Genomic DNA, 14,521 nt, shown 5'->3' with positions numbered 1-14,521 from the left:
GAATACACCCACCCACCCACCCACACACACACACACCTACACACATAAACTTTTATAGTTAATTTATGGTTGGAGTAATTGATTAATCATATGGGAAAAATGAAAAGAATGATACTTAGGGTTGTCTAATGTTGGGATTTTCACAAGTAAGGTTGTAAATTGGTACAGTACTTTTAGAGAACAACATGGTAATATCTATTAAACACAAACTATTTTTCCTTTAATCTTGCATTTTACTTCTAATTGTTTATCTTATAGATTCAAGGGTCTAGAATATATATCTCTAAATGATTGTTTATTTATAACTTACTTGAAATATCTAAAAATTACCAGTAACCTGAATGTTCATCAGTAGAGGGGTCCTTTTAAAAACAATTAGAATAATCCCTTTTCTTTTTCTTTCTTTAAATGTTCATTTATTTTTGAGAGAGAGAGAGAGAGAGCGAGCAGGGGAGGGACAGAGAGAGAGGGAAACAACAGAATCTGAAGTTTCAGGCTCTGAGCTGTCAGCATAGAGCCCGACATGGGGCTTGAACTCATGAACCGCGAGATCATGACCGGAGCCAAAGTCAGACGCTTGACTGACTGAGCACCCAGGCACCCCAGAATTATTCCTTTTCTTATTTTAAATAATTTTTCAAAATAGAAAAATAGAAACCGCCAAGTAGAAAAAGTTAGCAGCCTAATTCTATCACCTAAGATAAACATTACTAACATAATTATAAAAATTTGGATCCTGTTGTAAATTTTATTTTGGAACTTTTTCCCCTACTTAATACATTGTGACTATCTCTCCACGGAGTAAAATAATCATCCTTATCTTTTTAATTTTTTTTAAGAAAGACAAACCTACAGTAATATAAGCAGTATATCAAGAAGTGCTTTAACCAGAGCTTGCCCGTTGGAGTTTTATGTGTGCATAGGCCTGCTATCCATTTATTGCCTGACTAGTCCTAAGCTTCAGTCATGGACTTCTTTGGCATGTTTCACTATATTTGAGTTTCATCTATAATGTTGCATACTTTATATGTTTAAGTTCCTTATTTTTAAACTTATGTCTAAGTAAAATTGTTCATTTAATTACGAAATATTTATTGAGTGTCTGCTCTGTGCCAGGAATGGTTTTACGTGCTGAGGAGACAGCAGTTGTACAAAACAATTGCTCCTGTCCTTTCAGAGCTTACAGTTAGGGGTTGATGAATATATGAAACATAAATTCAAATACGTAAGAAAAAAGTAAGTGTGTCCGTGTATCACCTAAAATCATCTCAAGTACCAGTGGTATGTGCATCACGCCTGGGAAATTTCTCTAATAGCAACACAAGGATACCAGGGTCCTTGTAAGCTCTTGAGAGACAGAGCATCACAATGGTGACTTCAGCAGGGTCAGAAGAGGCGATGTTTGTGTGAATATCTGAGACATTTCTCTCTTGATTGTGCCTTCAGGTTTTGTTAACATGTATGATATGCATGAAGGTTTGTAGAATCATGAAATTTCAAAGCTTGCAAGAGGACCTTTGCTTATTAGTCTAATTCTCTAAGTTGTCTAATGAGAAATGGGCCCAAGGAGATTAAAGAGACAGAATGTTAATGACAGGTAGAAGTAGAAGTTAGGTTACCTGGTTGCTAGATCATTGTCCGTTCCACAGTACTATGATGGATGATCATATTAGAGATGTTTGAGAAAAACAGAGCAGATGGAATCAGTTTTTGCAGAGTGGCCATAAGGTAGGAGAGAAGAAAGTCTAAAATTTTAAGGGCTCAAATTTGTATCTGGGGTAAAATTTACTAAATTAAATCTTAATAAGCTTTGATTTTTCTTTATTAATGTTTTTTCCTTTAAAATCTTTTAATTTATGTTTATTTTTTTGCAGAAAAATAAATTATTTTTGTAGAAAATATAGGGAAATTATATCCCTTGAAAATATTATAAATGTTTTACTGGAACAAATGTTAAAAATTTGCAGGATTAAGAGTTAATGAGCTTATTTTCTTTCATATCACTTATTGTTTTTTTTCTTCTTTTCCAGAATTTTATAGAAGTGAAGTGATTAAGAATTCCTTGGTAAGTTTGATTTCTGACAGGTACACTGACTAAGCCTACAACTCCTGTTTCAGAAAATGCTGAGGCAGAAGTTCAAATTCAGTTCTGGTATTATGATACTTCTACAGTTAAATCTTCGCTTACTTATTGCTTAAATTTTCATTGATTTATTTTGCTGTATCTTTTGTGCTTAGAAAATGCCTGGCACATGGTAGGTGCTTGATGAATGTTTGCTGAAGGAACTGATATTTTCTCTGTTAAAACTTCAAATTTTTTTTTTTTAACTCAAATTCTATAATTCTGTCAGTTCTATTTACTATAGAGGGGTTTGGTTTTTTTTTTTTGACTATTTGTGTTAACCAAACATAATAAATGATGTCTTTGTTTAGATATAGTTCTTACAAATTTCATGTTAGGGCCATTGTATAGGATCCTTCCACTTGTTTTTTAGTGATGTCATTGCTAAGTTAGAAAGTTGGAAGCGTCCTACTTTTGATAATGTATACTTGAGATATTTGTATGAATGGCTCCGTTTTTTGGGCCATGTTGATAAAAAAAAAAGAGCTTTATGGTAATTATCATATCCTTTTAATGGTCCAAGACCATACCTGATTTGGCCCGTGTTCACTTTTCCCTCCTTATCTCTTAATACTTTTCCTTACTTACTGTGTTCCAGACATACCTCATTTGTTCAGTGCTTTATACATGCTAAGCTTGTCTTATTTCTTATGTCCCCAGCTCTTTATTTCGCTGAAGAAGTCTTTGAGGTCTCAGTGATAGAACTTTGGTTGGCTTTCTATGACTCTTCCATTGAAAGTGGTTCCCTTTCTCCTAGTCACTCTTTTTACATCACCTGTTTTATTTTCTTTAGAGCATTTATCACTCTTGGAAATTCTTATTCACTCATTTGTTTGTGTTGATTATCTATGTCCCACCTACTAGAGAACACAACCATGAGAGCAAGGACCTTGCCCAGAGTCTAGAATATTATAGATGTTCAGCAAATACTTGTCAGATGAATAAATAGATATCAGTGATGTGTTGTGTTTACAGAATCCTTTTACGTATGTATTCCATTTTGGTTCTTAGAACATTCGGTAAGGTGGATGGGGTAGGTCTTAAGAAAATGACATCCAGAGAGGCCCAACAAGTTTTGCAGTCACATGCAGGACCAGATCCCAAGTACAGACCTCTGTCTTTAGGTCTCTGCTACTCTTTCCTCTTTATTAAGCTGCCTTCTAAATGTTTCTAAAATAGCATAATAAATTTGGCTTCTAGGTCAGTTTCCTAGAGCCCACCTCGGAGGAGCTCCAAATCCCCAGTATCGCTCTTATTCTACATATATTCAATGACATATGAACTCATGCCTGACGTATAGTAGCTAATGAGTCAATACCAGTTTCTCTTCCTCTCTTGGCTCAGGTGAAAATAAAAGTGTCCTACAGAGCAGAGAGAGCTAGGGAAGAGTGGGTGGTTTAAGGGGCAGATAGAATAGAATTTCACCTTGATTTATTCTACCCCCACCCCCTTTGATAATCAAAACTCTTGTTGGGAATGATTTTACAATGTCCCATTGCTTTTTCTCTGGATTTGTGTCATAATGGACCCTGTGCTAATAGTGCTCCTTTAGTGTATTGTTCTTCATAATTGGTTTTGTATTTACTTGCTGTCATTTGACTTTCAAGTTCTTATTTCTAAACATCATCTCTTTGAATGTAAACTCTTCGCCTCTTTTTGGCTCCTAGCTTCCATTGCTTCTGAATTGCCCGTGAGGCTGTGATATCTTCATCCCTGGTGTACTTAGATTGAATACATGTTTTATAAAAATATTGTAGAATGGATTTCAGACAAGGGAGAGGTTTGGACAAAAGACTTCCAAAGTCCTTTCAACTTACGGTTTGTACTGCAGTTGTTTCACGGGTATACCACTTACAGCATTTGCTTACATTGTAATTGTTCATGAATGTTTCATCTCCCAAAGCAGATGAAAGCTTTGGAAGGTCAAGAGACTGCTTGACTATCTTTATGTCCCTCTAGCTCCCAGTGTACTTCTTGGGAGTTGTTTGATAAATGTTGATTTGTTGATGTTTCCTTTTAAGGATATGCTTTGAGATTATGGTATTTCTGGCAAGGGTTGTTCTTTCTTTAATAGCTTAATATAGGTTTGATAAACTGCAATTCATTTCTTTTTTTTTTGGAAAGGACTCTTCCTTCTTTGCTTTTTGCTAAATCATTGTGACTAGTTCAGATTAATGGGCATTGGGTACTATAGGAATCAACAACTCTCAGAGAATATGCTGGAAATGGCACATTGTCACTTCTCTCCTTGCGTTTCTGAAGAACCACAGATAAGCAGAATTTGTTGGTTTTTTCCCTGCTTAGGAGTTTGTGATTTAAAAAATTTTTTTTTTTAACATTTTACTTGTTTTTGAAAGACAGAGACAGAGTGCGAGCGGGGGCAGTGTAGAGAGAGAGAGAGGGAGACACAGAATCCAAAGCAGGCTCCAGGCTCTGAGCTGTCAGCACAGAGCCTGATGCGGGGCTTGAACTCACGAACTGTGAGATCATGACCTGAGCCAAAGTCAGACACTTAACCAACTGAACCACCCAGGGGCCCCAGGAGTTTGTGATTCTTAAGCTATTGTAATATTTGCTGAATAGAGTTAGTGACTTAATGCTCTTATTCCTCCTGGTTACCAGTTATGTGTGGCACATAGAAGGTGCTCAGCAAATGTTTCTTAATGAATAGACTCCTCTAATAGTACGTTTATTGACTGACTTCGAAGTTATATCCTGAACCCCCAGTCTTCCATTAGCTGTTAAAGATTAGGCAAGGCAATGCTTCATTTATTTCTAGCTGAAGCTTTGGGTAAATTTTCACTCTGGTGAGTGAACTAAGTTGAATTCTGGTGAGCTTGTGAATATTGGTTTTTACTCCTGTAACTTTAAGGCTTCAGCTCTTTTCCCTAGGTTTATAGTTTTAGTTTGGTCTCCAGACCAGAGTGGCCGGTTTTGCCATTGTGATGTCAAAGGAAATATGGAAAAATGGCCACAGGGTTGAAAAGTGTTTTTGCCCAAATATTAGATTAAGCTGTCCTTAGGTACCTATCTGTGCATCTTTCTGACTCTGGAATACAGTGTTCTGTGCACTGCCCAGTACATGTGTCACTGGCCACATGTGGCTGCTGAGCACTTGAAATGCGGTTAAGTAATACTGGGGAACTAAATTTTAAATTTTATTTAATTTTAATTTAAATAGCCACAAGTGGCCAATGGATAGTGTATTGGACAGCACAGTCTGGATGCTTTGAAAAGCTTTCTTATAATTTGTAACATTAGCAGGAAGAGATTTCCCTTTTTGTGTGCTCTGAGAAAACAAACTTTATACTTCTACTACTAGTACCATTCTTAAAAAAACCTTTTTTTTTAATGTTTATTTATTTTTGAAAGAAAGAGAGAGCGAGCGAACGAGCATGGGCAGGGGAGGGGCAGAGAGAGAGGGAGACACAGAATCCGAAGCAGGCTCCAGGCTCTGAGCTGTCAGCACGGAGCCCAAGGCAGGGCTCAAACTCGTGAACCGTGAGATCATGACCTGAGCCGAAGTCGGATGCTTGACTGACTGAACCACTCAGGTGCTCCCCCCCCCCCCCCCCCCAGTATCATTCTAAAGCTGTAAGAGCTGTTCATATGGTTGTTTTAGCTTCTTTAATATATATGATAAACCTTATAAAGGCAGGGACATTTTTATAACCTCTGTAGTCATTGTCTTGTGTTTGGTTTGTATTTGGCAAACAAGTAAGAAAAGAGAAAATAGTCTAATCCAAGTTGTCAGTTGTAAGATTTACCATTTTTTCTTGTTCACCAAGAAAAATAAACACTTGTAATTAAACTGAAACACAGGGCTTTTGTAATAGTCCTGGATGAGTTTTGATTCAATCTTCCTAGCTTCTTGTTACTTTGAAATTTCTTTTACCTTTCCAAGGTATTTATTTAGCAGTCTTTCCTTCGTTTAGGTATACTGTTTGACCTGTGATGGGAATCTTTTGTAGGTATCTCGGTAATAAAATATAAATATGCTTCCTTAATCTGTGGGAATTTCATTACATCTTGTAGAAAAGGATGGATGAGGGTTTTTTCTTCATCGACAAATACTTGCTTCTCTAATACCAAATTCATGATTTGTTGCTCTGTGTCTATGCCTTCTTGTCTACATAAAAACAATACTTTTTATTGAAACTTAACATACATAAAGAAGAGTTTACATATCTTAAGTATACACCTGGATGAATTTTCTGAAATTCGTGTAACCACCACGCAGGTCAAGAAATAGGATATTTTTAGTGCCCCAGAAGCCCTCTCATGCCTTCTTCAGTTACTGCTGCTGTCCTGACTTAACATCATAAATTAATTTTACTTACTTTTAAGCTTTATAGAAATGAAATCATACAGTATGCACTCTTTTGTGTCTGACTTCCACTTTATAAGAGTCTCAACTGTATATTGTAAGTCATTCATATTGTAGGTATATTTGTAGTTTGTTTATAATATTGCATTGTGTGAATGTCCCAGAATTTATCCATTTTTCTGTTGATAAGCATTTGGTTAGTTTCTAGTCTTGAGCGAATATGAATAGTGCTGGTGTGAATATTCTCCTGTGTATCTGTTGGTTGAACATGTGTGGACGTTTCTGTTGAGATACATATCTAGGAGTGAGCCTGCAGGGAGTATGCATGTGACCCCCTTGAGTATATAATGCCAGACAGCTTTCCCAGATTATTGTTTCATTTGCAGTCTGGCCAACAGTCTATGAGAGTTCTGGGTTATTCCACATTGTTGCGATCACTTGCTGCTCTTTCAATCTTTTGAATTTAAAATTTTGATAGATATTATGTACAGGGTTTTTTGTTTGTTTCAGTTTACACCAGGAGAGATATTTTAAATGCCAAACTCAGCATGGGTAGTGCCAACGGTGTGCCTAACTTAAAAGAGCCGATACTAAAAACAACTATTTTTGAGGTTGTGCTTGTAGAGACAGTGACTCTTGATGACTGCCACCTGGTGGTCAAAAGTTATAGAACCTTATCGATCTTAACATTTCTAAAATTAAAGTTCATCTTACAAAGCGAAGGCGAGTGCATGTTAGAATTGATCATAAACTGGGGGTGCCTGGGTGGCTCACTGGTTTAAGCATTTGACTCTTGACTTTGACTCAGGTCATGATCTCTCGGTTAGTGAGATTGAGCCCTGTGTCAGGCTCCACGCTGGGCATGGAGCCTGCTTAAAATTCTCTCTCTCCTTCTCTCTCTGCCCCTTCCCCGCTCTCTCAGTCTCTCTCTCTCTCTCTCTGCTTCAAAAATAAAGAATTGATGATAAATTGGACTATGTTAGATGGTAATAAAGATAATGGAGTAAAATAAAGCAGAATCCGAGAGTATCTGGCAGGCTGGGTTGCTCTTTTTCTCTGGTAGTCACATAGATGAAATCATTTGAATAGATAATTGAAAGAAGTGAGGGAACAGGCTATGTACCTATATGGGGAAGGACTGTTGCAGGCCAAGAAACAGGAAGGTGCAAAAGCAGGAGTGTACCTGAGGTTTTCAAGAACTGGCTAAGAAGCTAGTATGGCTATGTGGGGTGGGATGAGCAGGGGTGGTTTGAGGTCTTGCTCAGCAAGTATGACAACAGGGGCAAAGGAACAGAGGATCAGGGCCACAGAGGAAATGACCTGGAGAGATAGGAGATGATGGTTAAGGTCTGGTTAGCAGGAGAGAGATTTGGGCAAGGGTGCAGTTACACGTCACACAAAACTAGGAGTATTTGGTAGGCAAAGACACTCAACTATTTCATTTATCTATTTTCTATTGTCCCTAGCATAGTGCTTCATCCAGAGAAGTCCAACAAATGTCTATCGCATTGAGTAATGAATAATCCACCTTTGACAGGCTAGATGGTAGAGATGTGTCTCCAAGTTACAAGTCAAGAGTCATGGTTTGTTCTCAGATACGTTTAGTGTAGAACAGTTAGTCGTCAGTGTATATGCTTTAACTTTAAAGGTCTCTAGTTCAGCTAGCGTGTCACACCCTCCAAACCATTTGTTAACTCTTGGATTTTTTTTTTTTTTTTGTTTTGGTTTAGGAGAAGGCTAGATTGAAGGGTCATTGGTTAATTAATAACTAAAATGATTGAAGCAACAAGAATGGAGGTACCCAGATTCTCTAACATTGATTTTATATGTTTACAAAAGTACAGATGAGTTGTATAATGAACCCACGTGCACCTATCTTTAACAGTTATAAAGTTGGTCATTAGATACTTTTGCAAAAAGGGAGTTTTTAAACTTTGATCACAAAATTACGAGTTTCATGGTAGGAGTAAGAGTGGTGCTAGTTTACACGTGGGTCGAAATTTCCCTGTATCTGTGTGTTTCTTTAATAAATGAGAGGCATCAGTTATTAAGTACCCACCTGTGATTCAAGTAGCGTGTTGGATGCGTGATGTACGTTTTTTTTACCCTGATAGCAGTGCTACAAGGTAAGATACGTGCTGCTTTGGTAGTTAGGGAAACTAAGGTTCAGACAGGCTGAGGAACTTGCTCTAGGTCCCTAGGCTGGTAGTGACTGGTAAAACCAGAGGGCCCCATTCTTTTACAACATAGTGCTCCCTCCCTTTACATCACATTTCCTTCAGCTTCCTTCCTTCTACTGATTAAATATTCGCTAGAGGTCTAGTGGAGGTCAGTGATAGGCCTTATAATTGAATAAACAAAGTTCTAGAGCCTCTATTTTTAGGGAAAGCATGTGACATAACTATCAGAACCATAAACTTTGGTTGGAATGTTGACTGCCTGAGCTGTTTCAAATCTTTGGGGAAAAAAACGACTTCACAGTATAAATATTTTTTATGAGTTACTGAGTGATTGTCAAACCGAGTTTATGTTTGAGTTGAATTGTGACCAGATGAATTAACACTTCATCTCTGTGGGTACGTGTACGTGAGAAGAGAGCTGGATCCTCTTGATTTATGCCAAATTATGTTATCCAGTGTTAAACTGCATCATCTACAGGGGTTTCTAACTTCTGTCTGGTCAACTACATGAGCTGGAGGGAGACTAAGATAATTGACACATGCAATTATAGTACCAGGGAACAACAGGATTTTTTGAAAACATGGAGGAGTATTATTTATCTCAGTTAAGAGAGGATGGCTAGGAAAGGTTTCTGACAGAAAGGAAGTCCTAAGTTGAGATGTGATGGGGGAGTAGAGGTGAATTAGAGGGAAAGAGAGCTGAATGGGCTGAGAAAGAACTACTACTTACAAAATCAGCATGCAGTTCCCAAGAGTTACCGTGTATTTTTTGAGAAATTTAACGATTTAAGTTGTGTTTCTTTTTAATTTTTTTTGACATTTATTTTTGAGAGACAGAGAGAGACTTGAGAGACAGAGCACGAGTGGGGGAGAGGCAGAGAGGCAGAGGGAGACAGAGAATCGAAGCAGGTTCCAGGCTCTGAGCTCTAAGCTCAGAGCCCAAGGCAGGGCTCGAACCCACAAGCCATGAGAGCATGACCTGAGCTGGAATCAAGGGTCAGATGCTTAACTGACTGAGCCACCCAGGCACCCCTTAAATTGTTTCTTATGAGGATACATTTGTTATTGAGTGATAAGAACAATGATATTTTGTGAATGTTTTGAAATTTTTGTACAAGTGTGTTTTTTTAATAAATAAGCAGTCACTGAGCAGTGTTCTGGGGAAATTGTCCTGGTAAAATAATGATTTTGGATTGTCTTGTGGGTAGTTAGTAGGCAGGGAACTTTTCAAAGCCATAAATATCCTGATATTTTGCCACTGTACTTTTTTAGTGAATACGGTATAGGTTCCTAGATGATCTTAGTATTTGAATAATTTGTTCCATCTAGAAAATGGGCTGACATGCATAGGTTAAACATAAATAAAAATCATCTGGGTCTTTATAGTAATAAAGTGCACGGGCAATAAAGTCTCTGAATGTCTGGTAGGCTTTTTTCTGCCTGTGTCTGAATGTACAGACTCAGGAGTTACCGCTCATTGTCTGGCAGCTATTTTGTGAAAGTATAAAGGAAGGTCATTATAATGAGAAGGCTGACAATAGCTGTGCTGGGTTACTGCTGTGTTGGCTTAGAAAGGAAACCCAGCTCATCTGTTTAACCATATGATGTAATGTAAGAACACTAGCCTCACCTTCAAAGGCTTCTAATATGTTAAAAAAATTTTTTTAATGTTTATTTATTTATTTTGAGAGAGAGAGAGAGAGATAGAGAGCGAGCAGGGGAGGGGCAGAGAGAGGAAGACAGAATCCTAAGCAGGCTCCTCACTGTCATCACAGAGCCCCATGTGGGGCTCGAACCCATGAACCACGAGTTCATAACCCAAGCCGAAATCAAGAGTCGGATGCTTAACTTACTGAGCCACCCAGGCGCCCCTCTAATTTATTTTAGAATGAAGTATTTACAAACATTTAATGCAACAACTGCCCCCAGAATCATCCCTCTCCCCCATGCAATACAGCCATTCAGATATATTCACCAAGTGTTGTTTTCACTTTGGAAAGAGGTGGTTCTTTCATACTTTCTCTGGTACTTTATCATTCTGAGAGTGAGAATTTGAAATTATACTGTGTCATATTCTAGAGCACATGTACTTTAGATGAGAGGTCATCTTACACATAGGAGAGGAAATAGCTGCCTTTTCAGGTGGTGTAATTTGAAGGCCAGGAAGGTTCTCCAACTTCTGCTCTTTAGACTTTAAGGCCTAAAATTATATCATGAAGAGATACCTTTATTTGCTTTATCTCTGCAACCTCTTCCTTTAAAAAAAATTTTTTTTAAATGTTTATTTTTGAGAGAGAGAGGCAGAGAGAGAGAGAGGGAGACACAGAATCTGAAGCAGCTCCAGGCTCTGAGCTGCCAGCACAGAGCCCGATGCGGGGCTTGAACTCTGAATGGCAAGATCATGACCTGCGTGGAAGTTGGACGCTTAACCGACTGAGCCACCCAGATGCCCCCAGCAACCTCCTCCTTTTAAGATGCTGTATTTTTTCTGCTATTGGGTTTTTAAGGAATATTAATTTCATTACTTTTTATTGAGATCTAGCATACTGCAGTAAAGGACACAAATAATATCTTAATGATTTTTCAAAGAGAACAGATCATTGTAACCAGATCAAGAAATATAGAACATTATCAGCGCTCCTCATGTTCTCCTTCTAGTCACTGCCTCCTCCCAAGGAGAACCACTGTCCTGACTTCTAGCACCAATGATTAGTTTGGCTTGTTTTTGAACTTTATCTATCTATGTATCTATCTATCTATCTATCTATCTATGTATGTATCTAGATATATATCTATCATGTATAAGCATCATTATATATGTGAGATTCGTCCATATTGTTGCATGTAGTAGTTCATTAAATCTAATGACATGTTCTCTGGTGAACATGTGTATGCATTTCATTTTCCTTAGATACATACTTAAGAGTGGAATCAAGTGCGAGGGTCATCGTTATTTTCAGCTTTCATGGATATTGCCAAATAGTTTTTCAAAATGTTTATACTGGTTGCAGCCCTATTAGCAGTGTGAGGTTTTTAGCTGCTCTGCATCCTTGCTCAAACTTGGTATTATCTGTCTTTTAAATTTTAGCTATTCTGGCTGGATGGTGGTATTACGTTGTGTTTTTAATTTATATTTCCTCACATACTGTTCTAATTGATTACCTTTTCCAGTTCTATGCTTTTGTCGACCATTTAGACATACATGTTTTAATAAAGTGCATATTCTGGAAAAATATGCCAATTAATGCCAATTAGGAATAAACAAATTCTATGCATGGACTTGACATTTTTATTTATTTATTATTTATTTATTTTATAGGATATATGCGATCTAACTTGGTAGTTTAAGTAGCTCTTTTTTCATGCTTCCTCTTTTTGACTATTCAAGGATAGTGGAGTTGGTGGTCTGTTGAATTCCAGTTAGGTGAAATGTTATCATTTGAATTTTTCATGTTTACATCACATCTTCCCCCCCCCCCCCCCCACCTTCCCCTTTCTTATTTAGGGAACATTTACCTTTTTTATTTACCTTTTTCTCGTTGACTCAAGGTTGTCATGAGGAACATCCCATCTTATACTAGAGTCTCCTTCAGGGGCTGCCTAGGACTGAGGCCCAAATGCTTTATGGTAAATGATCCCTAGCAGCATGGCCTACGTCCTATACAAAAGTTAGCTGATGTTGTCCTTTTTGTTTGTTTTCTTTTTGTCTTTAATTGTTATCATGTGTTTAAAGGCAGATACGTAGACTTTGACTTCCTGTTCCAGTTATAACCAAATGTGTGACCTTATGCAAATCACTTAATGGTTTATAGTATATATACAATAGTATATAGTATAGTATCTCCTTTGAAAAATTGGAATAATGCTGTCAACTCAGAGGACTCTGAGTTTTGTGAAGATTAAGTATAGCATATCTGTAATGAATCATTCGTTCTTGTGGTAATATTTTAGTTTTTGCTGTCATGTTTAATTACTTATTTGTGTCTCGGCCCTGCTCAGGTGTACATGAGGTGATAGAACAGTAAGAGCAAGTTTGAGTCCTGTGAAGGGACCCCAGTTCCTTTTGGCCAGAGAATAGGGCACGGGTCGAGGGCAGAGTTCTCCCTTCCTCTTTCTGCTTCTGGCTGTGGGATCCAAAATAAGGAAATTGTTGACAATCTCTTAAGGTCCCTTTTGTTCTAAATTATCTTCTGTAATTTGGTGGGGTGAAAAAAAATCCCAAGAACCAGACACAGAAAAAAGAACATGAGAGGAATTTTAGAGACCTAGGTTCAAATTCTGGTGCTATTTTTACTACGAGACCTTGGATAAGGCACTTAGCTATTGTGTTTCATTGATTCTCAGGTGCACATTTTTTCACAGTATAATACCTTTGAAATCTAGATGCATCTTAAAATCATTGCTACTTTTTTTTTTAATGGCACATAAAATAATGATACTTCCTTTTTTTTATTTTTAATTTTTTTTTTTTTAACGTTTATTTATTTTTTTGAGACAGAGAGAGACAGAGCATGAACGGGGGAAGGTCAGAGAGAGGGAGACACAGAATCTGAAACAGGCTCCAGGCTCTGAGCTGTCAGCACAGAGCCCGACGCAGGGCTCGAACTCACAGACCGCGAGATCATGACCTGAGCCGAAGTCGGACGCTTAACCGACTGAGCCACCCAGGCGCCCCAAAATAATGATACTTCTTATCATTGGTGGTAATTCAGACTCGATGAAATATGATATTTTATCTTTTTAACTAATGAGGTTAACCGGTTGTCTTATTTACTACAGGTGGGCTTATTGATATGAACAGTGCTGTTTTATTAAACAGATTAGATACTTCTGTCTAATGCTAGGATAGGCTTTCTTCTGTGTCCTTTTCATGTTATCTGACTTTATATAGTACCTGTCACTAATAAAATGTTAAAATGGCAGCTATTACTATAATTATGATTATTCTGTTTAAGCTTTATAACTCTGTAAGGTGATGGTTGTTCTGGTTTTTATAAGTGAGTATTGTAAGATACAGAGGGGATTATGTGGGTTAGCAGTATAGCTTAACTTCAGCACTTGCCTCTCTGCCATACTGCCCTGCCCCTCAGCTCTGTTTGACAGACCAAAGGCTGAAGTTAAATGACTTCATAAGCCAGTGGTTCTGTTTGGTTGATTGCAGCGGTTCCATCCACATTTCTAGCTATCACTTTGGTGTCTGCGAAGCTTACTGACTGGTCAGATTGTGCTCTACCCTTATTTAGCAGGGCTGCTGAAACAGTTACAGTCACGTAGATCCTGGGGGTCATACAAGAATGGAATTCTGTTGATCGTAGGCTAAAATTTGTGGATGGGTGGGAATTTAGTTGTTTTTTTTTTAAATGATTCAATATAAAACTGATTGCATAAATGTGCTTACTGTATTATCATCGTGCTGTTTATTGATGGTCTTTCAGTATCCTCAGACATCCATATCAATTGATCAGACATTCATTCACTAATGCAGCAAATACTGAGTGCATACCACGGATTTTTCAAGCTTTGAAGATCTTGTGAACAAATCAGACAATGTTACTGTCTGTCAGAGCTTTTATTTTAGTGGAAGGAAATCAGGCAATAAAAATATCAAACTATAAGTGAAAAAGATATATCAGACATAAAGTGCTGTGAAATTGGAAGTCATGTCTTATCTCCAGAAACTTTAACAACCAAACCCACAAAACACATGCGTCAGTGTATCTCCCAAAACAAAAGCAAGCACTACCCTACTCCCCTCCCTGCTTTGGTCAGAAAAATAACTGTCACAGAGCCAAGAATTGTTAATTCTTGTATGAGGACTGTTTGATTGACTGATTTATATTGTATTAAAATTGTTAATTTGGTAAGATTGATTATATTTACATTTAGCATTTC

At 37.6% G+C, this 14,521-nt stretch overlaps 1 protein-coding gene across 3 annotated transcripts in view; it reads left to right on the top strand.

The window, feature by feature from the left end:
* Positions 1-14,521, top strand: part of UVRAG (UV radiation resistance associated) — a 297,399-nt gene that overhangs the window by 38,397 nt on the left and 244,481 nt on the right. For 2 of the 3 annotated variants that reach the window (XM_042904090.1, XM_042904092.1), the window contains exon 3: positions 2,031-2,065. In XM_042904090.1, the coding sequence (XP_042760024.1) occupies positions 2,031-2,065 (35 nt within the window). Of the gene's footprint in view, positions 1-2,030; positions 2,066-13,265; positions 13,333-14,521 lie in introns of those variants that run through there. The other variant, XM_042904091.1, reaches the window with a different exon arrangement.

Source organism: Panthera leo, chromosome D1, assembly GCF_018350215.1.
Source record: "Panthera leo isolate Ple1 chromosome D1, P.leo_Ple1_pat1.1, whole genome shotgun sequence".
Lineage (NCBI taxonomy): Eukaryota > Metazoa > Chordata > Mammalia > Carnivora > Felidae > Panthera > Panthera leo.
This window is presented reverse-complemented; position numbering and strand designations above follow the sequence as displayed.